General features: G+C 44.6%; 1 protein-coding gene across 4 annotated transcripts; it reads right to left on the bottom strand.

Annotated features, from left to right (window-relative positions):
* Positions 1-5660: 5660 nt before the first annotated feature.
* Positions 5661-12534, bottom strand: LOC109735664 (uncharacterized). 4 transcript variants are annotated; one of them, XM_020294875.4, is made up of 3 exons: positions 12443-12534; positions 11473-11569; positions 5661-7237 (listed from the first exon to the last, which is right to left on the bottom strand). In XM_020294875.4, the coding sequence occupies exons 2-3, from the start codon at positions 11515-11517 to the stop codon at positions 6062-6064; spliced, it is 1221 nt and encodes a 406-aa protein (XP_020150464.1). In that variant the 5' UTR covers positions 11518-11569; positions 12443-12534; the 3' UTR covers positions 5661-6061. The 4 variants fall into 4 exon arrangements, with proteins under 4 accessions (XP_020150464.1, XP_040247926.1, XP_020150465.1 ...); XM_040391992.3 differs by lacking the exons at positions 11473-11569; positions 12443-12534 and adding an exon at positions 9249-10120; XM_020294876.3 differs by lacking the exons at positions 11473-11569; positions 12443-12534 and adding an exon at positions 9160-9617.
* Between the last annotated feature and the right edge of the window lie 8717 nt (positions 12535-21251).

Below are 21251 nucleotides of genomic sequence, written 5' to 3'. Positions count from 1 at the left end.
GGAGAGAGAAATCATAAGAAAAGGCTTGTCTTCTCATATTTAAAAGAAGACAAGAGATGATCTCTTAGCACAATATGTCTCACCATATTTTTAGGAATGGCTAGTTATTAAATATAAGGCTAAGAGATGACCCATTATAAACATATTTTTTGTCATATCTAATTACATATAAGACTTAAGATAAGACTATCTTATCAACCATTGTATATGCCCTATTAATCGGTGGCATTGATAGGATATATATGCATATATTATACTCATTTAATGATTTATATTTGTTCTTTATGCAACAATTTATGCGGTACATAGGCCTCATTTAATGTTGTATTATTTCTTGATCATTTTATCATGTAGATAAATACTCTCCCCCTCCGTTCCTTCATGTAAGGTGCATTTTTTGGGCGCGACCAAGGCACTAATTTGTGTAGAATTTCTGAAGAAAATACCCTTAGCTAATTAGGTAGTTAGCAGGTTAATTAGCAAGAATGAAATAACTAGCGGCCTAATAAAAGGCAACTAAATCTTACTGCACCAGAATAAAATCAATTGATGGGATTGAAGAGTGAGAAATGTGAGTGCATGCAATCAGGGAGAGATATTCTTTTTTTTTACTACCTTCCTATCGGGAATACATAGTACTTTTCATCTAAGGCATGTAATGGATGGAGGAAGGCGGCACGCATAGAAAACTGCGAGGAAAATAGAAACACACCTTACATTGTGAATTTTTGGGAAAAAAAAACTAATACACCTTATATAAAAGAATGGAGGGAGTAGGTGGGTATAAAATTCTTCAGTTATTAATAATAACTTTTGTCATGGATTTCATCCTTTAGATTTTTCATATATAAAGTCTTTATTTTGTCCTTTAAGTCTAAAGGACCAAATAGGATTTTATATATGAAAAGGAACGAAATTAGGATTTTATATATGAAAATTTTAAAGGACGAAATCCATAAAAAAAATCTAAAAGACCGAAAGTCTCCCGCTTGTCCCACTCCCCCACCGAGTTTCTCTGCCATCTCATGAGGAGAAGAATGAAAGAACGAAGCGGGATGAGGAACGGATTGAGGGCAGTATAGTCGGATGTAGGTTCTTTTTTTAAGGGTGCAGTCAGATGTCGGTTCCGCCCTGGAAAAGTAGGATCGCACGAGGCGATCAAGGGAGGCGAGGAGGGTTCCCTTGCGTGCCGCCGATGACGCCGCCGGTTCCCTCTCTCTCCGTCAGCCGCTCCGGCGGCGGGAGGGAGGGGGAACCTCGGGTCTGTTCGCTAGGTGGCTGTGTGGTAGGGTTAGGGTTGAGGGAGACGCTGCCGAGGCCGTTGCGGTGGTGTCGCGTCGGAATAAGTTTCTCCGGGCTCCGTTCGCGGTTAAGCGAGGCTTTTGCCTTCGTCTAGGAGCTAGCGGGGTTGGGGATCCCCGGATCTCGTCGAGGTCGCGGGCTATGGTGGCTGGAGGTCCATCGGCACTGGCCATTTGGGTCCTCAGATGGGCGATGGATGTAGGGAGACAAAGACCTTTCTTCTTCCTTATTGGTATGATTTGTTGTTGCTGTTCTTCTCCTTCCTCTGCGCTGATGCTGGTGGGAGATCCTGCTTTGTCCGGGCGGATGGCCCGGCCGCGGTGTTGGCCCGGTCGGATGACTCGAGTTCTCTTCCTTCCGGAAGGGACGCTTTCCGCGGTACTCAAAGCCAAAGACGACGACGGCTGTTGCAGGTGTGTTGGATTGATGTCCATGCCCTCTCAGCGATGGTGTCAAGAAAGAAGGAAGCAGCGTGCGGCAATTGTACCGTGGTCGAAGATGATGACCTGTTTGCGACTGGTTGCAGATCCTTCTGCTGCAGGGTCTTCTCTCAAGATTTAGGGATGATGACACAGGGCTCCGGAGATCTTCTTATGTTATGGTTGTCTTAGGGTACTCTAGGTGTTCATGGTCCTTTGTGTTTGCGTTTCAGTGTGTTTGTAAGGGTCAACTACTTTGTACTGATTCATGATATGAATGAAATATTATTTTTTTTAAGATGAGCGGTCGATCGAGGTGGCCCGTGTGCACGTGGGAGATAAACACAGAAGCGGGTAGACACCAGATGGCGACGTGGTGGAGCACCGTAGCAGGCGACGTTCCGCGGTGCATCGACCGGCCGCTCAAGCACCGGATCCCCTCGAACGCCTCGCCTTGGTTGAATCCCCTGACCGCCGGTTCCCTCGTGCCCCTCGCGTCGGCTCCCTCGAGCGCTGCATCCCATGCGCGGCTGGCGTCCGCTGGATCCCCTCGACCGCCGGTTCACTCTAGCGTCGCCTCGGCTCGGTGCTAAATGGGCCATTGAAGCCCAATCAACGAAACGACAGGCCTTCAAAACAAAAAAGCTGCCCATTAGGACAGACGGCCCAATCACGGTAAACTGGCACTAAAACAATTATCTTTCGAGAGTCATGCCGTTAATTATGAAGCACATAGCTTAGCCAAGTTTTCACATTCTAAGGTCCGGGTCGTCACGTTTGGTTTATTGTATCTCATGACCAAATATGTATCCCGCAACATGTGGACTTTGATGAATAAACTTGGTTTTACCCCTCAAAAAAATCTGATGGACAAAAACAATCTAAATGCGTAATCCCTCGGTCAAAGTTGCTGGAGGTTAAAATTGCTAGAGGTGTTAGAGAGCTCATTTTAGGCTCAGTTTTACTGTCCTAAATAAATAGTGAGAGGTTTGACCTGAGGCGAGGGAAATAATGCTTGGTGATTGTGAGTGAGTGACAAGTGGGTTGGGTCAGATGGCCGTCTAAGTTAAGGGCTGTTGGACTCCTTAATTAGTTTTCTCAAAAAAAAGACTCCTTAATTAGTATATATTTTTAAATAAATGGTACTTCCTAAAATATGCTGGAGTGAACGAATTAGTTTTGGTTCTCAACTGAATATTTTCAAACGCTCTCATATGTAAACATTTTGGAGGTCAACCCTTCATAAACCATGACAATAGTTTATAACAGAGTCTCTATCATGACAAGGGACGAACATAAGAAAGTAAATGGCTTAGAAAAAACAAATTAATATGAGCTACTTTTAGTAGTTGTTTTCTGAACTTGTTTCAAGGGGCGACTATATAATATTTTATACCATCATTTAACTATGCTAAATATTGCAATCTAAGTAGATAGTTGAGATGTGCCTTGCACATACACGTTTATTAGTACTCTAGAGCATACATGATGAGGTGTGAGAGATTAACGTTGGATCGATCATAAAAGTCATATATATTCCATATGTTTCACCCAAAATACCAATCACGCCACCTGAAAATTAAACACATCAATCATAAATTTAGCATAACGAAGTGGAGAACCAATACAACTAAAAGCAACGAGAAACCAAAAATTGTGTTTGTGTTAAAAAGAACATTATTCAATCGTCAAACATATAGCACCCCATCAACCATTTGATTATATTCTCTCAATTAAAATAAGTAACTACTCATCATGATCACCCTCACAAGGAAGCACATCGTTCATGCAGGGAGTGTAGATGAATGACTCGAGTAAGGGTAGCGAAGGACGACGATGCTTGTTTAGTTGCGGTTGGTAAGCGAACCCTTGGAAACGGTTGCCCAGGAAAGCAATTTCTTTGTAAGGATGGTACCCGAGCAAATCCAAGGCAAAATAATAATCTTTACCTTCCTCGTTAATCTCTCCTTCTGCATCAGCGATACTATCATCACTAGAATCCCATTCATAGTCTCTTGTATCCTCTGACTCCTCATCACGAGAATCTAAGATCCAACACTTGTCAATATTTTTGCGTCTGAAGCATCGGTTGTAGCATGGCTTCAAATTAGGCTCAAGGTTGACTTGATGCTTCAGCTCCCACTCCGGTGTTTGACTTGATTCTGATGTGTTGTGCAATACCCACACGTGAAATTGGTACCCACAGATAGCAGTGTAATAGACACCCTGCTTGCTTTTCGCTAGATACCCGTATGTACTAAAACATCTGTTATACCCGGTCGTACTTGTATCTACATTTGGGGTTTTGATCACTAAATATTTTTGTTCTTCCAGTGACAACCTACAGGCATATACATGGTTTAAATTAAAAGAAATAGGTGATAAAAATAAGTAGGTACAAAACACTGCTCGGCAAATGTAATTCGCCCGTACCTCATGATGAAACCAATGTCGCAATGTACGTAGAATGACGCCCGCCAAAGCACTGCGTGGTTTCGACGCGTGCTGCGGCTGCTAGTTGGCGACATTCTATCTGATTTCACGTCAGAGACAGTAACGACCGCAGCACCTTGACGGATAAACTGTTTCTCCTCCCACCGGTTGTTTCTTGACGAGAACACTTGCACCGGGTACATGTAGGGTGGCCACTCCATTGAGCCCAGGCTCTTGTCGTAATCTGGTCCTGAACATTGTTGCTCACCAGCTGGTTGTAGAATTTGCTTGTCAAGCACATCAGGAAAAAATAATACATCGTAGTGCAGCGACACGGTTGGATCGAACACTAAGTACATACGACGGCGGTAGCAACGCAAGTGGCTATGTTGAGGGGGTACACGCGGCGGGGGCGGCAGTGTTGCCCACCGCCGTGTCACGGGATTGCAGACGCACATCGTGTTCCCGTTCTCGAAGAGGAGGAGGCCGCTGCGGTGGTCCAGGACGGCACGGCCGCGACTCAGCTGGCCAGGCAGGAAACTCAACGTGACATCGATGGATGACTGGCTAGTACTAGTAGTCCCCGGCGCCGCGCGGGAGAAGAATCTGAGGCTTTGATCCATGACATAATTGACGAAGATGCCGCGCAGAGGGCACGGCACGAGGTGCGCGACCGCGAGGAGCAGCCCGTGGGCGTCGATGTCGGCGCGCCAGTGCTTGCAGACGCTCCGGCAGGCAGCGAGTCCTCGCGGAGGGAGGCGGCGGAGGATGTCTGCGAGCAACTCATCAGGCAGATCTTCAATGGCTGAGTGGCAATGAGCCGCGCTCGGTAGGGTTAGGGTTTGCATGTTCCCTGCCGCCGCCGCCGCAGGCGTCTGTTTTGTATTTTTGTTTTGAGTTTGATTGACTCTCAAGCCGGAGCCGAGCAGGTCTAGAACTCTAGACCAGGAGAAAGCCCCTGCAGTGTACCGATCAATATTGACCTGTAATAAACGTACAATCTGGCAAGATGACGACGGCGATGATCTCGTGCACGGTGGTTTTCCTGTCGCGTCGTCCAAACCTCTCACGTTCCTACTTAAGAAGTTTACTGTGTCACTCATTGGGAAACAGCCGTGACTCAAAGGTTACAGGTAGAAGCAAAACTGGGAACATCCCAGGTTGAAGCAAAACGGAACCAGAACATCTGAAACAGAAACCCAGCTAGGTACAGGGGGCTCAAGTCCCTGGCATGGAGCCTAATCCTAGCAAACACTAACATGGAACACCAGAGCATCTCAGGGCAAGCACGACCAGAACAAATTGGATCAAACATCAGGAGATTCAAACTCGTCGTCGACGAAATCGAGCGCCCCCGCGCCTGATCAGAGCATCGCCAGCCGCATCGTCAGCAAAACTGTAAGTAGGAGGTGGAAAATAAAATTCACGGCTCTGTCCTCACGATTGGACATCAACTCTTGGTGAGCATACTAAAGCGTTGATGTCCAAGCTCCAATGCAACAAAAATCACTAGAATTGTCTGTTGTTACTATAACCATGTAACGATCACCTTTCATACAAGCAAAAGTTGAAAGGACGCATTATGAGTCCAGATATAGGGAATAAGAGGAATTGCAATCCTACAAAGCAGAATTCACATACAGCTAGCACACATTCTCTATATAAAATGAGTAAACAAGCGGAGCTGGACTAAGCAAGCAGAGATACGATGATAGTCACAGGAGTGACAGTCATTCACGTGGTAGAACCAATACTCGGAAATTCCCCTTTTCCAGGAATTGCAATCCTAGAAAGCAGAATTCACATTCTCTATATATAATGAGCAAATAGAGAAAAGGGTAGTGTCAATCCTTGAAAACAAGCGGAGCTGGACTAAGCATTGACGATGATGGTCACAGGAGTGGCAGTCAGTCAGTGGTGGAACCACCAGACTGGGGCTTGCACCAAACTGGTGTTGGTACGTCAGTCGCTCCTATGTCGTCTGGTGCTCGATAGCTGAACCTGGATTCTTCGTTTGGTGTTCGGTAACCGTACCAGCCAACCTGGAGGACATGGGGCTGCAACCCTCCCATGTCCCTCCTGTAGTAGTGATCCGCCTCGGCCTCGCTCTTCACCATACGGTCATCAAGAAAATGAATAGTTGGCTCACCCTGACTGACACAAGATACAGAGGAAGCCTGACCTAGGTAAATCATTTCATCCATTGTGTTCTTGTAATGGGCCCACCTGGCTTGGCCGGCATCGTCAACAGACAGACGCAACAGTTTGATATCAAATGTCTTCCTGCTACCATGCGTACACTTCACGGCAAACAGAAGATGTCCTGCTGTGGACTCCACCAGGTACCTCCTCAGTATGTAACCTGTCTCCTGAGCTTCATAGTAATCATCAATCGGTTTGCTGGAGCGAAACTTAACATGATAACTCTCCATTCTGAATGAGAGGCCCTCCGGAACAAGCCTGATCAGATCTTCACTGGACGTGAGGAAGTGGAAGGAGCCCTGATAGAACAACATGTCGAACACTCCATCTTCCACAGTTCCAATCTCAGTCCAGTGATCCTCATTGGACTCCCACGTCGCTATGGTGTGAACAAGGGATTCGCCAATGCGTACCACTGCAGCCACCGTGTACTCAGCGGTTGAAGGGGGGCGTGAGAGGGCTGCCATCTCAACCCAGACGTTGTGAATCATACCTTCCTTGTTCAGTATCGTCACCGGCAGGTCAATGCGACCTCTCTTCTCTCCATTGCATAGGTTGTATAAAATGAATTGTCGCTCCGGGTACCCGAGGCTGATGAATATCCATGGCCCTGATGACCCACACAGCATCCCACTCTTAAGTGCAGCCGGAAGCCAGATCTTGTGCAGGCACCGAGTCACAGGTTCAAAAAACATCGGAGTGCTGGTTGAAGGGAGGAACATCCATGGCAGTTCTGGCAGCTTCATATCGCGGATAGTCTCGCCCCAGTGCCTGTTGATCCATGAGAGGCGTCGCCTGTCAATTCCACAAGACAGATAATTCTCGACAATCCGCCTTATCAGATCACATGGCAGCTCGCCCCAGCCTTCAGGCTGTGTAGCCTGCACATAAGGAAGGAAACTCGATTAGATGCGTGTAAATAGAAGCAGGTTGAGCACACTATTAAAACTAAAGTAAAAATTCTTTGGGGAGTGGACGTGCGATGTATGCTGCGTGGGATTCAGAATACTATGTTGTTTCTTCATCATGGTAAGAGTGAAACAGAGACACTTACTACTCTACTTTCAGAACACTATACTCGCGTAAACAGACGAAGCAGAGCACTGAAACAGAGAAACGTCTTAACAACACGCACACGTGTCTGTGCTTTCCTGGTTTAGTATATAGTACCACAATGTGACAATAGTAAAACTGACTTTTGCCTATTTGGCCTCCTCTTAGTTTTCAGCACGGGCCAAGATTCATAACTCCGATTTAATACTGTTATATTCATATACATGTTCAGACTATGGAAGATGAGGCAACTAAATCAAACTACAGTACTTGTTACATCAGTAATTAGTGGAGTCAACAAATTAATTAGTAGCTCAAACAGGATTAGCTATGATTATTACAGAAAGGAAGATTGTCATATTGAACTGATGTAAGACCAAAGTTAGCCACTGTACTTCTACTACTCCAAGTAACAATATTGTTTTGTCAACTACTCATTTAATTGGCAGATCACATCCCACTTTAGACTGGTCATAGTGGGGAGTAATTTAGACTAGCAACATGCATGCATGTGTTACTAGTTCCTCTATAGTGCAAAAATATATAAAGGTATAGTCATAGATGGTCACTTTTATTGTCTTGTAGACTCATTTTCTCTTAGGGTGCGTATGTGATGGTATAATAAAAAAAAAATGTCATCTAACTCAAAGCATAAAAATCGCCACCCACAAGAACATTTACAATGCCCCAAAACCAAATGACCAAATTTCAATAAGAAGAGGTGGATCAACACCATCTGTATATTCTATAATATGTTATCACCTTGTGTCAGAAATTTAAATTTTTAAGCACATGCTCTGGGGAAAAGCAAAATGAAGGTATGTGGAAAAACCAAAGAAGAGCAATCTTTCTCTTAGATTGTGCAATTCACATGGAGTAGTAAGCAAGAAAATCAGACGGACATGTATATGAAAAGCAGCCAAAACTGTAATAACTTATGTTACTGAATGCACAATAATAAAGGACAGACCCAGTGCATAGAAGCTCCCACACAAGGTGGGGTCTGGGGAGGGATTATAGGAACCTAGTCTTACCCCTGCAAAGTGCAATGCAGAGAGGCTGGTTCGAACCCAGGACCTCTTGGCACAAGTGGGGAGGACTTTACCACTGCGCCAGGCCTGCCCTCACTGAATGCACAATAATAACCTATGAATTGTTCCGATGAATGGTGAATTTATCTCCTACAAATAGAGAATTCAATCTAAACAGAGTTGCATCTATTCAACTAAAAAAATGGATCCTGCAAGGGTACATCGAAGATCATACAGAAGATAATTGACTGATCGATGCAGGAGTACATCTTGTATGTAACCTTGATTTTAACCTGCAAGGGTACATCTTGTGCAGTCTTTGATGTACCTCCATTTAACCTTGATTTTACCATGGTGATTAGTCCGTCAATCAAGTCTAGTGATAGATATTTACCAACACCGAAGAGAATTGACTGGTTGCATAATACAGTAAACTCTCAACTAATCTTTTTGATTGAGGCATTAAGTATGATGTGCATGGAATACCAAGCACTGCATTGAACACCCAAGTTTGCACAGAACCCCTACAGCCAAATTGAGAAACAAACCTTGAACTGTCCAGTGCGGAAAATACGCAGAAAGAAAGCTCAACTAAGCACTAGACTGAGAAAAATAGTTCCAGTTATCATGTATGGGGATGGTTGCAGCTATTTTAACCAGGCTTTCTTTCCAAACAGAAAATGCAATGCTGAAGAGGGAAAAAAAAAAGGAGAATTCACCAAATGCCCCACCAAGCATGACACATCCAATCCCTAAACACGCCGCGTCAATGCAAAGAGAGGGAAAAGCGGGATGTGCACGCATTCACCAAGCCAGCAGGCCACCGGGATGAAGCGGCCACGCCCAAGGCGCAGACGTAGCGGCAGCACACCTCCAGACGCAGCAGTCGCCACCAGAAACCTGGACCGCAGACGGCTTTTACCAAATCGCCTCCCCTCTCGCCATGAGGCAGGGCGGCAAGCGGACCGGGAGCGCTGCGAGGGAGGTGTGGGCCAGGGTCGTGAGGGGCACGGACGACGCGAGGCGGGGCAGGTGGCGGCGCGGGCGAGGTGTGAGGGCGCGGGTGGCGACGACCCCGGTCGGGCAGGCGGCGGTGCGGGTGGCGGCACCGCCAGTCGGGCAGGCGAGATTTTTTTGTTTTAGAAACTGGCAGGCGAGATTGGGGGCGTGGGGTGGGGCCGAGCGACGCCCGCGAGGCATCGAGACGCTGTGTGAACAAGCGGAGCCCGTGAACCCAGTCGACGGCCCAGTCAAAATCAGAACGTGAATCCAAAATCGAAGGCCTCAATTGACTCCCAGGGCTTCCAAGATTTGGGCAACACATACTAATTATTCGGCGAGACCACGTTAGCCCAACACAGACTAGACAGCAATCATCATTACTTGATTAGTGATCCAAAAATGTTACTCCAAAAACAAACCTAGACTCAAAATTATTTTTCCCTCAAAAAAAAAACCCTACACTAAAATATAACCTAGTAGACTCAGAAAAAAAGATTAGTGATCCACCTGCTACTATGTACGGAGTACTAACTACTACTACTATAAGAAGCACGGGGCACAGCAGCGGGCATCTACACCGTGGTGGCGGCAGGCATATATAGAAAGACGACATCAACTGTAACGTCAACAGATCAAAAGTAGACGGATCCAACAGATCGCCTCGAATCAACAAAAAAACAAAAGGGGCGGAATAATCGGAAATCCTTAAGATGGTCCACGTACGGTGCTCACACATGTTCAGACTCCCTCCCTGAGCGATGAGGCAACTAAATCGAACTACACTACGTACTAGAGTCTGCCTAGTTGTCCATGCAAGCATCACGAAAAAGTTTTTATGACCAGTTAAAAAAAGTGTTTATGACGAATTAAGAAAACAATTTTCTAACTAGTAGTTGCATGCTTGCATCAGTAATAAAAAAATGGTGCCAACAAAGTAACTAATTAATTAGTGTAGTTGCTAAAAGTGAGATTAGCTAAGAGGGTGCTTGGATTCAAGGGACTTATTTTAGTCTGACTAAAAATAGTCTTTAAGAGGCTAAAGTTTCAAGCAACCCTCACTAAAGAGGGGCTAAAACTAGTCTTGAGACTAAATTTTTTTAGTCAGGGGTACCCCTACTAAATTGTGGATTAGTCCTCTCTCTCCTCATTTAACTCATTTCCTTTAACACAGGCGAGTTCTGGATTGGAGGGTTTGGAGGATAATAAATGCGCATTAACTTGATTTTAGTCTATTTATATTTGGATCCAAGCATGGATGAGGCTAGCAAGTTTTAATCCCACTACTTTTAGTCATGAGACTAAAACGTATCCAAGCACCTCCTAAGATCAGTAGGAGTAGTACATAAAAGGAATGTCGCCTAGTTGTGAGTCCCTTGTGAAGCAGATTTATTTTGAAATCATCGGTGTTGAGTAAAATTATTTTTTACGTGTCAAAAACTAAAGGAGCACTTGCACAAATTTAATGACCCGAGGTAAATCGGTGCATGATTCATCAATGGACCATCAATCAAAGTTAACTGACGTAAGACCAAACAGGAGCATATTCAGTAGTACTATATAGCAACTAATATACTCCTAGGTACTACCAGTCCACTTAACAAGAGTATTGTTTTTCCAACGGCATTCTACTCATTTAATCGGCAAATCACGTACCCCCCACTTTAGCTTGGGAGCCCGGATCTATATATCACGCATAGCAATCCATTGCAATCTCGGATTCTAACAAACTCTGGCAAGAAGACATGCCGCACGAATCACGGTCCCATGCATGCGTAATAGTAAGTTAAGCAGCGGGACGACCATTAACACACAATTAGCCAACCAGCAATTAGCAATCCGCGTAATAAGAAGGGTCCCTAATAAGAAACAATGCGTCACAGCGGCATACTGTGGTCATCGATCATATCAACCGTAACGTCAGCAGATTAAAAAGCAGAGTGATCCAATAGATCGGCCAGGATGAACAAAAGGCAAGCAACCAAATGGCCAGAAAAGCTAGCTGATGCTCTTGTCGTACGCACGTCACGTACCATGGGCGCGCCCTGCAGAAACGCGGATGGAGGAACCGCGGCCATCTATCTGCCTCCGCGCGCGCGCGTGCTTCCTTGAGATGAGTAGCGTCCTTGCCTGCCGCAAAAGAAAACATCAGTAAATGGAACACCAGTCGATCCATCCATCTGGTAATTAGCATAGTAGTAAACAGATTCGAGACACATAATAAGACCGCCGCAACGCCTGACCCATCGTCGATGAACTAAATAAAACCCACAAAAGTAAAACGAAACGCGGCGAAAAACACTTCGGTTTTGCAAACCAGATCAAAGCCATCTAGGCCTGCCATGGAGTCGCGGTACGAACTGATCCGCGGTCGCTGCTGCACGGCATGCGATGCGCCTCCCAGTCCCAGCCCTGGGATCCACGCGATCAAAAGAGCGCACACGCGGATCGAAAAACGGATCTACCTAGAAAACACGAGGAACGCAAGTAAAACCCTCGCGGGAACATGCGTCACCCGGGATCATCCAAACACGGGCCAAAAACGGTGCGCGAACTAGATGCTCGAGCAGCAGCAGCGCGTGTGATAGATCGACTTGCTGCTGCGGCGGCTGGCTAGCCGTGTAAGCGGAAAAGGGAAGAGGATCCATGAAACGCAGCGAAAGCGTTCGTATCGACGGAGAAGGAAACGCCCCACTCTTTCAACCAAATCAAAGCAGCTTTAGCCTGCCATGGAGTCACGCGGCCAGTGCAGAGCGGAGCGGTAGGAACAGATCCGCGCTGCCGCACTGCATGCGCCTCCCAGTGCCAGGCCTAGGCCTCCTCTCACCACGATCGAGACGCCAAGAGAGGAAAACGGGGGAGGAAAATCGAATCGAACAGCAGAGAGAGTTGGGAATCCTCGCACGCACGCACGCACGCACGCACACACGCACGCAGGCAGAAGAACGACCAAACAAATTCGCACGCGCACGAACGCCCGCCGAGCTCGTCGGAACCGCTCACCGTGGACGTGGAGACGACGGCCGGGGCCTGGGAAGGTGTGCTGCGCTGGCTCCTTTTTCTCCTCCCTCCGCGCCCTTCTCCGGTGACGGTGCGGGGATTATATAGGAGTGGCTAGGTGGGATGGATGGATGGATGCGTGCGTGACTTATCACGCGGAGGGAGGGAGGGACGGATCGCGTGCTGTGCGGCGCTCGTGTGTGTGGACTGTGGAGGCGGCGTTTGCCCGGGGAGACGTAGCGGACCGGCTGGAAGGGCTATGCGAGTGCAGTGCAGGTGCCAGCGCTGCCATGTGCGGAAGGAAGACGGTGGGCCACTCCAGTCAGCGAGTCACCAAGGCACGCGCGGCGCAGCTACATGCCTACATGGCTAGCTATCCGGCGCGAAAACGAGTTGGGCACGGCAAAAAGTAAACCAACCAACTGCAGTCGCCATCATTACCCAGGGCGGGCGGTTAAATGCTGGAGATTCTGTCTGTGGACAGCTGCGTCCTGCACGCATGCTGTGCCTGGCTGCCGTGGCAGAATGTTCTTTCCGCTCATCTCTTTCCGGCCTAGGTGAACTACGCTTGCATGTTGTTCCACAAGCATTCGATCTGAAATTTTGCAGCATGCATGGGTGACTAGCCAACCACTTCTTTTGGTTTTCCTCCATACTTTGCAGCAAATTTTTTCCAGGTTAGCATCTACTGGATTATACTGTATTTGCCAAGGAAAATGATTATAAATAACACATCTACATTTATATACTTCTCCCCATACTTATTGAAAAGACGCTGAGAAAATTTATATATACACCAAAGTCTGGTAGGGGAATCTTCTTCGTCTGAATCTGCCAATGGTTGTTTGACATCGTTGCACTGCATGACGTCGTTGCATCGGGAGTGGGGTAATCATAAGTAACACGCAAAGTTGAGGCCAAAGTTTTCTTCTAACTCGGTACTCTCTACTTTGAAGGCTGTAACATACACTAGTAAGTGCATGCCACCCTCGTCATACATGCCGAAATCCGTGACGAAGAAACTAACGAGCAACTGCAAAATTGATCTAGTTACGCATTTGTGGGCACGCAAAGGACAAGCAGCCGTCCCCAATTGAGTGTGCAATTTAATTTAATTTCAATTCTTGTAATAATTATTTTATTTCCTATCATGGAACTATTTCATGTGTTTAAACTTTGAACTATGTAATATGATTTTATTTCTTTTATTTGCGAAGAAAAATGGGTAAAAATGCAATTGGGAGTGTTCATTGGAAGGCCCCGATGGGGGCAGCCACTCCCAATAGCCCAGCAACCTGTGTCGACGCTCTCAATAGCAGTGACACGTCAGTTTTTTACATGCATGAAATGCATGATACTACCTATGAAACCCCACCATGGGTAGCCTAAGGGCATCCCAAGGGCGCACCCATTATCATGTTCGGATGCCCTCGTATTCGTCCAGACAAGGTGCCTGGACCAATGGCGGCGTGTGCGACAAGGACACCAGCGAATGACCACTTTTGTTAATTTTTTTTGCATATTTATCTAAAGTTGACTAATTACAACATAGCTCGAAATAAACATAGGCATGTTTTTCTAAATTTTACTAACCCTGATATTATCTACCAATCGTCATCAGAGGAGACGATGACGCAATCTCAACTGGAGCCACTTGACATCGTTGTAACATCCCAGGAGCAAGACCTTCCATATTTTGTTATATATTCTTTGTCTTGCATGTTATATGATGTTGGTTTTATTTTATTTCGCATTATGCATCATCTCCATCATCTTATTATGATTGTTTTATTTTATTTGTTCATGTGATTGCAACTTCTTTTACTCCGTCCTTGATCCTTTCATAATCCAATTGTCAACTTCCACCAAGCCCATGCACCACTTTCTTTTAAACCCAAAGCCAACTTCCAACTTCCTTTATTTTGGATATTGGTTATTTAAGCCACACTTTTAGTTGCTCAAGTAAATGTTCCATATGTGCCCATAATTCACATTTAATGTGCCGAGCCACCTCCTAAATTAACATTCAATTTTGAGTTCAGCTTCATGGGTTCAAAGTTCCAAGAAGTTTGAATGAATTCAAACTTGGTAATTTTCAAACATATCTAAATATTCTCAAACATGTTTTATAAAATACCCAGCATTTTCCTGAATACAGTAAAATATCTTCCATGCGTAAATTACTACTCTAACCCTCTCTTTATATCTCTTCAAGTTCCTGCTCAAGTCCACTTCAGGACGACGCTCCAGCTCCTCTCCCCATGATCTCCATGTGTGTCTCACGCTTATGTATCTTCACCCCTTCATTTACATACATCAAACGAATGGATTTGGTGAAGTAAATTAGTTGTCTGACTAATTATTCTCCTAATCAATGTCAACATATCTAGGAAGGCCAGCAGCAACGCCTATTTTATTGTCCCATGCCACAATCTCCATCTAGGTAAAGCGTCTGTGCTTTCTCATGGTTTCTAACATAGACTAGTAAGTGCATGCCACCCTCGTCATACATGCCGAAATCCGTGATGAAGAAAGTAACGAGCAACTGCAAAATTGATCTAGTTACGCATTTGTGGACACGCAAAGGACAATCAGCCGTCCCCAATTGAGTGTGCGATTTAATTTAATTTCAATTATTGTAAGAATTATTTTATTTCCTATCATGGAACTATTTTATGTGTTTAAACTTTGAACTATGTAATATGATTTTATTTCTTTTATTTGCAAAGAAAATTGGGTAAAAATGCAATTGGGAGTGTTCATTGCAAGGTCCTGGTGGGGGCAGCCGCTCCCAATAGCCCGGCAACCTGTGTCGATGCTCTCAATATCAGTGACACGTCAGTTGTTTACATGCATGAAATACATGATACTACCTATGAAATCCCACCATGGGTAGCCTAAGGGCATCCCAGGGGCGCACCCATTATCATTTTCGAATGCCCTCATATTCGTCCAGACAAGGTGTCTGGACCAATGGCGGCGTGTGCGACAAGGACACCCGCGAATGACCACTTTTATTTTAAAAAATGCATATTTACCTAAAGTTGACTAATTACAAGATAGCTCCAAATAAACATAGGCATGTTTTTCTAAAATTTACTAACCCTGATATTATCTACCAATAGTCATCAGAGGAGACGACGACGACTGCGGCAATCTCAACAGGCGTGCGCAAGGCGGACGCGGTTAGTAGCCACTCGACATCATTGTAACATCCCAGGAGCAATACCTTCTATATTTTGTTATATATTCTTTGTCTTGCATGTTATATGATGTTGGTTTTATTTTATTTCGCATTATGCATCATCTCCATCATCTTATTATGATTGTTTTCTTTTATTTGTTCATGTGATTGTGATACGTCTCCAACGTATCTATAATTTATGAAGTATTCATGCCATGTTTACAACAATTTTATATGTTTTTGGTGTGATTTGATTAGAACTAACCCGGACTGACGCTGTTTTCAGCAGAGCTACCGTGGTGTCGTTTTTTGTGCAGAAATAAAAGTTCTTGGAATGGGCTGGAAATTTACGGTGATTTTTTGGACCAAAAGAGACCCCCGAAGCACCGAAGCTGGGCCAGGAAGTGACCGAGGTGGCCACAAGCCGCCAGGGCGCGCCCCTATGGCTTGTGGGCCCCTCGGGCACCCCCTTGACGTGAGACCGACGCCAAAAATTCTTATAAATTGCCAAACCTCCGAAAAGAACCCTAGGCGATAAGTTCCGCCGCCGCAAGCCTCTGTAGCCACGAAAAACCAATCTAGGCCCTCTCTGGCACCCTGCCGGAGGGGGCCATCATCACCGGAGGCCATGGAGGAGGAACCCCAAGGGGTCCATCATCACCATGGAGGCCAAGGACCAGAGGGAGAACCTCTCCCCATCTAGGGGGGAGGCCATGGAGGAGGAAGCACAAGGGGCCGGGAGACTCCTCCCCCTCTCTCTTGGTGGCATCGGAGTGCCGCCGAGGGAACCATCGCCACTGTGATCATCTTCATCAACATCACCATGTTCATCACCTTCCTCATCTCTTTTAAGCGGTCCACTCTCCCGCACCCCGCTATAATCCCCTACTTGAACATGGTGCTTTATGCCACATATTATGATCCAATGATGTGTTGCCATCCTATGATTTTTTTAGTAGATTTCTTTTGTCTTTTGGGTTGATTGATGATCTAGATTGGTTTGAGTTGTATGTTTTATTTTGGTGTTGTCCTATGGTGCCTTCCTTGCCGCGCACATGTGAAGGATTCCCGCTGTAGGGTGCTGCAATATGTTCATGATTTGCTTATAGTGGGTTGCTAGAGTGACAGAAGCTTAAACCCGAGTAAGGGGGTTGTTGCATATGGGATAAAGGGGACTTGATACTTTAATGCTATGGCTCGGTTTTACCTTAATAATCTTTAGTAGTTGCCGATGCTTGCTAGAGTTCCAGTCATAAGTGCATATGATCCAAGTAGAGAAAGTATGTTAGCTTATGCCTCTCCCTCATATAAAATTGCAATAATGATTACCGATCGTGTTAACAATTGCCTAGGATAATTCCACACACCGATCCATCATTATTGCACACTCGCTATTTATAATATATAGTAATATATTCTAACTTTATGTTAACATCACCTATTTTTATATTTTAGTTCTCTGATATCATGCAAAGCTATCCTCTTCATACCCACAATATAGTTTTATTTCTCATTTCTAGATGGAAGCAAATGTGTCGGTGTACGTAGAGTCGTATCAGTGGCAGATAGGACTTGAGAGAATATTGATCTTACCTTTTGCTCCTTGTGGATTCGACACTCCATACTTATCACTTCCACCTTTGGAAATTGCTACAATGATTCCTTGCACTTGGGGATTATCAAGCTCCTTTCTGGCGCCGTTGCGGGGGAGCAATAGCGTGGGGTTGATATTCTCGTGTGTGCTTGTTTGCTTTCTTCACTAACGCTGCGTTTGGATGTTCGTATTGGGCTGCCGAATTGGATTTGGTAATGGGCTGACCCCAATGCAGACGTTTGGATGTACTCTGAAACAACCCACTGAAACGGAAACGAATACGCTGGAGTTTTCGCTCGCACGCGCCCACCCATCGCGCCAATACAAAGGCCTGGACCTCCGATTTTGCCTTGCTTCCCTCCCGCAAAACAAAACGCTTCGTCAGTTCTTTCCTCCCCCTACCACAAGACAGAGGGTTCGAGAGAGGAAACCGCCGCCTGGCAGATCGACGACGGCGCCCTCGCAGATCCACCACGCCGGCCGGCGTAGGTATGGTCGCCGCCTCCCCTTCCCTTCTTCCTCTGCCGCCATCCCTTCCCCTCCTCCGGCGCTGCCCCTTCTCGTTCTCTCTGGCCCTGCTCGTCGTGGCCAGATCGGATCTGAAGCGAACGGCGGCAGTTCACTCCAGCGCCGGCCCTTCCTTTCCTCTCCAGCCGTGCGGTGGACCACTGCCGGTGCACATCTCCTCTCCCTCGGACCACCTCCTGGGCCGCCCCTTCTTCTGTGTGTCCAGCCAGCCCCTTCTTCATCCATGATTCTTCCCTATCTCCAAGAAGCCTACTCTGTTTCCTTTTCTTCCCAGCCCTTTTGTCAATGATTTACTAAGCACTGATGTATCCTCTTGTTGCAGGTTGGATTAAAATTTGGAAGCCATCTAGGCTGACCTGAGGTATGAATATGCAATTTTGTGAACTATGCTTGTGGTGGTCTGATGCATATGCTTGTCTTATGATGAATTTGATGCATGCTTATGTATGATTTGATGCATCATGGTCATACAATTTTGTGAACCTTCAATGCTTGTGGTGGTCTGATGCATATGGTCATCTTGAATGATGCATGGTTATATTGAAATTAGCCCAAAGTTAACATAATATCTGCATTGTAGCTGCATGTCACAAATGAATTTGATTGCTTCCATTACCGAAGAGAACAAAAGAAGAAAAAGGGAAAGGATCATCTTGACAGCGATGTATGTTGAGTCAGTTTGTCTTGGCCTAGCTTATCTTAGTACGCAGAGAGTACCGAAGAGTTTGCGATGCTTTAGTGACGAAGAGCTTTGATATGTTCATAGGAAGTACTTGCTCAAAGAAATGTACAATGGGTCAGAAGTAACTTGCTATGATGAGTTGCGCTTAACCAAAAGGAATTTTCATGATCTTTGCACGATGTTGCGTATGAAGTGTGGTCTAAAAGATAGCGTATATGTCACTGTAGAAGAAAAGGTTGATATGTTCTTGTTGCGTATGAAGTGTGGTCTGAAAGATATGCCTACTAATAGTCTCTAAAGAATTGCTGCAAGAAGTTGATGCTACCTAGAAAATTTGGAACATGAGCCCGTGGACGACACTGACTTGATTACATCTGTTCAGTCACTAATGAATGGACCAACTTTAGGCAACAATTATCGCAAGACATGTATGTTGAATACCTTCTCAGGCATGCTGAATTAGAGATGGCGTAGTTAGTTGATGGTGGATGTCTCATTTTGTGTAGTGCCTAGGTGGTGGTTGCTCATTTTGTGTAGTGCCTAGGTGGTGGTTGTCTCATATTGGTAGTGCCTAGGTGATGATGGTAGCTTGCTGATTGTCTTTTGCGTGATAGCTTGGCTGACCATGATGGTGCCTTGTGTGGTCTTTTGTACATGCATCATCTTCATATTAATATATATGTGATGGATTTTCTCGAAATTTGCACTCTCATTCAGCATTTATTTGACCCAAAATACTTTTTTTCCTTTGTGCAAAATTGTTATTCTTTGTAGCAGCATGGCTGAAGGAACTGGTACTGGAAAGAGGACTTATGTCACATGGGATGATGAGATGGACGCTGCCTTTTGAGGTACTTGTTCATCATCACAACATGGGTGACCATCCACAAAATGGATGGAAAGCACATGTGTACAGTGCAGCTATCAAGAATGTGAAGGAGAAGTGCAATAAGGATATCGCGAAGAACAATATATTAGGAAGGCTTAGGACTTTCGACAATCAATTTGAAATCATTAACAAGATCCTTTCTCAAAGCGGTTTTGGTTGGGATTGGGTCAATAATAAGCTATCCATTGATAGCGACGATGTGTGGACTAAATATTTGGAGGTAACTTCTATACATTTGCATTGTTTTAATTATTATTTTTTGTATGTAACAAAACAGGGCAGCAACTTTACTTCTCTGATGGGTGTATTGTGCAGGCTAATAAGAAGGAGAAAGCATTAGCTTCTTACAAGACCAAAGTAGTGAAGCACTGGGAAGCCATCGCTACCATATATTCAAAAGATCATGCGGACGGTGAAGGTGCCAAGACAGGTGCTGAGACTGCTGCTGAGATTGCTGCAGATCTAGAAGAAACAATTGAAGTCTCTCCAGAAACGGTACCAAAGAGACAACGAACAGGTGATGCCATTATGTGCATGATTGGAGAAATGAGGACTACTTTCAAGGATGCTTTGAAGACAACTGATCCACTTCCATTGCCAAAGGTTACTACTCCTTCTGAAATACTTGCTGCACTTGAGTTGATACCAGAGTTGGTAGAAGTAGACATGTTGCGCTCTTACGGACAGTAGATTCTTAATGAGCGCTTGTTTGAAGCTCTGATGGAGCTTCCCATGCACATGAGGAAGGCTTGGCTGCTATTATTGCCTTGAAGTTATGATAGTTATGATTCCCGTGTCTTGTTAAACTTCTTGGAAATATGTACTATTTGGTGTGTTATGATTCCTTGAACTATGTATTATTGCCTATCTGAACTATTTGGTTTGTTACATTTGGAACTATGTACTGTTCAACTTCTACTTATTTGAATAATTGTGATGTTACATTTGGAACTATGTGTCGTTGAGAATTTGAGGCATCTATTTAAACTATATGTGTTGTACCGTGTTGGTGTAAAATTATTTTTGATTCTTTTTGTGTCAATATTATATGATGTCATCCTCGATTTCTAGAATAATTGATGATAATTTTTACTATATAATCATCCAATTATAGTCATACAACTACTGTTTTAATGCATATAGTAATGTTGCTATGCAATTCCAGTGTTTGACATCCAAACACGATTCTGTATTGAAACCTCAGGACGATTCCGTGAGCCAATTCGATATACATCCAAACAACTGAATTCGTATTCATGTCGATTACAGTTTCCTGTCTGAATTGGAATTGAAACCAATACAATACATAGGCCTCCAATACAGACATCCAAACACAGCGTAAGTAGATTTTGTTTTCCCTTTTTTTGTTTTCCTTAGTTGTGGGTGAAACAAACAAAAACATTAAAAGAATGCAAAATACAAAAAAATCTACTTGCCTCTTATGCCTAAAAACTTCTCAAAAAAGAGAAGTGATTGGAAGGTTATGCATTGGAGAAGTGAGGGTCGACCTTGAACACTTGTGTTCATGCTCATGGAAACAATGTAAAAAATTTCATGGAAGTTTCTCAAAAAATAATTTTTCCCCTTGTATATATGTATTGTATTATAAAAATAATGTGCCAAGTTTTGGTTTTAGGATGATTAGATTGCTTGTTTGCTTTGTGCGGTGCAAAAACGAAAACTTTTGCTGTAGTAATTGAATTTATGTTTTTTACTGGAGCATGATAAAATCTTGCAATTTTGACACAGTACTTCCATGCAAATTGTTTATTTTGCCCTATTTTTTTAGAATTTTTTGAGTTAAAGAGGTATATGAATTTCCAGATTGCTACAGACTGTCCTGTTTTTGACAGATTCTATTTTCTATGTGTTGATCACTTATTTTGATGAATCTATGAGTTGTATCGGGGGGTATGAACCATGGTGAAGTTGGAA

Source organism: Aegilops tauschii, chromosome 6 (genome assembly GCF_002575655.3).
Source record: "Aegilops tauschii subsp. strangulata cultivar AL8/78 chromosome 6, Aet v6.0, whole genome shotgun sequence".
In the NCBI taxonomy this organism is placed as follows: Eukaryota; Viridiplantae; Streptophyta; class Magnoliopsida; order Poales; family Poaceae; genus Aegilops; species Aegilops tauschii.
The sequence above is the reverse complement of the archived record's forward strand: the minus strand, read 5'-3'. Positions and strand labels throughout refer to the sequence as shown.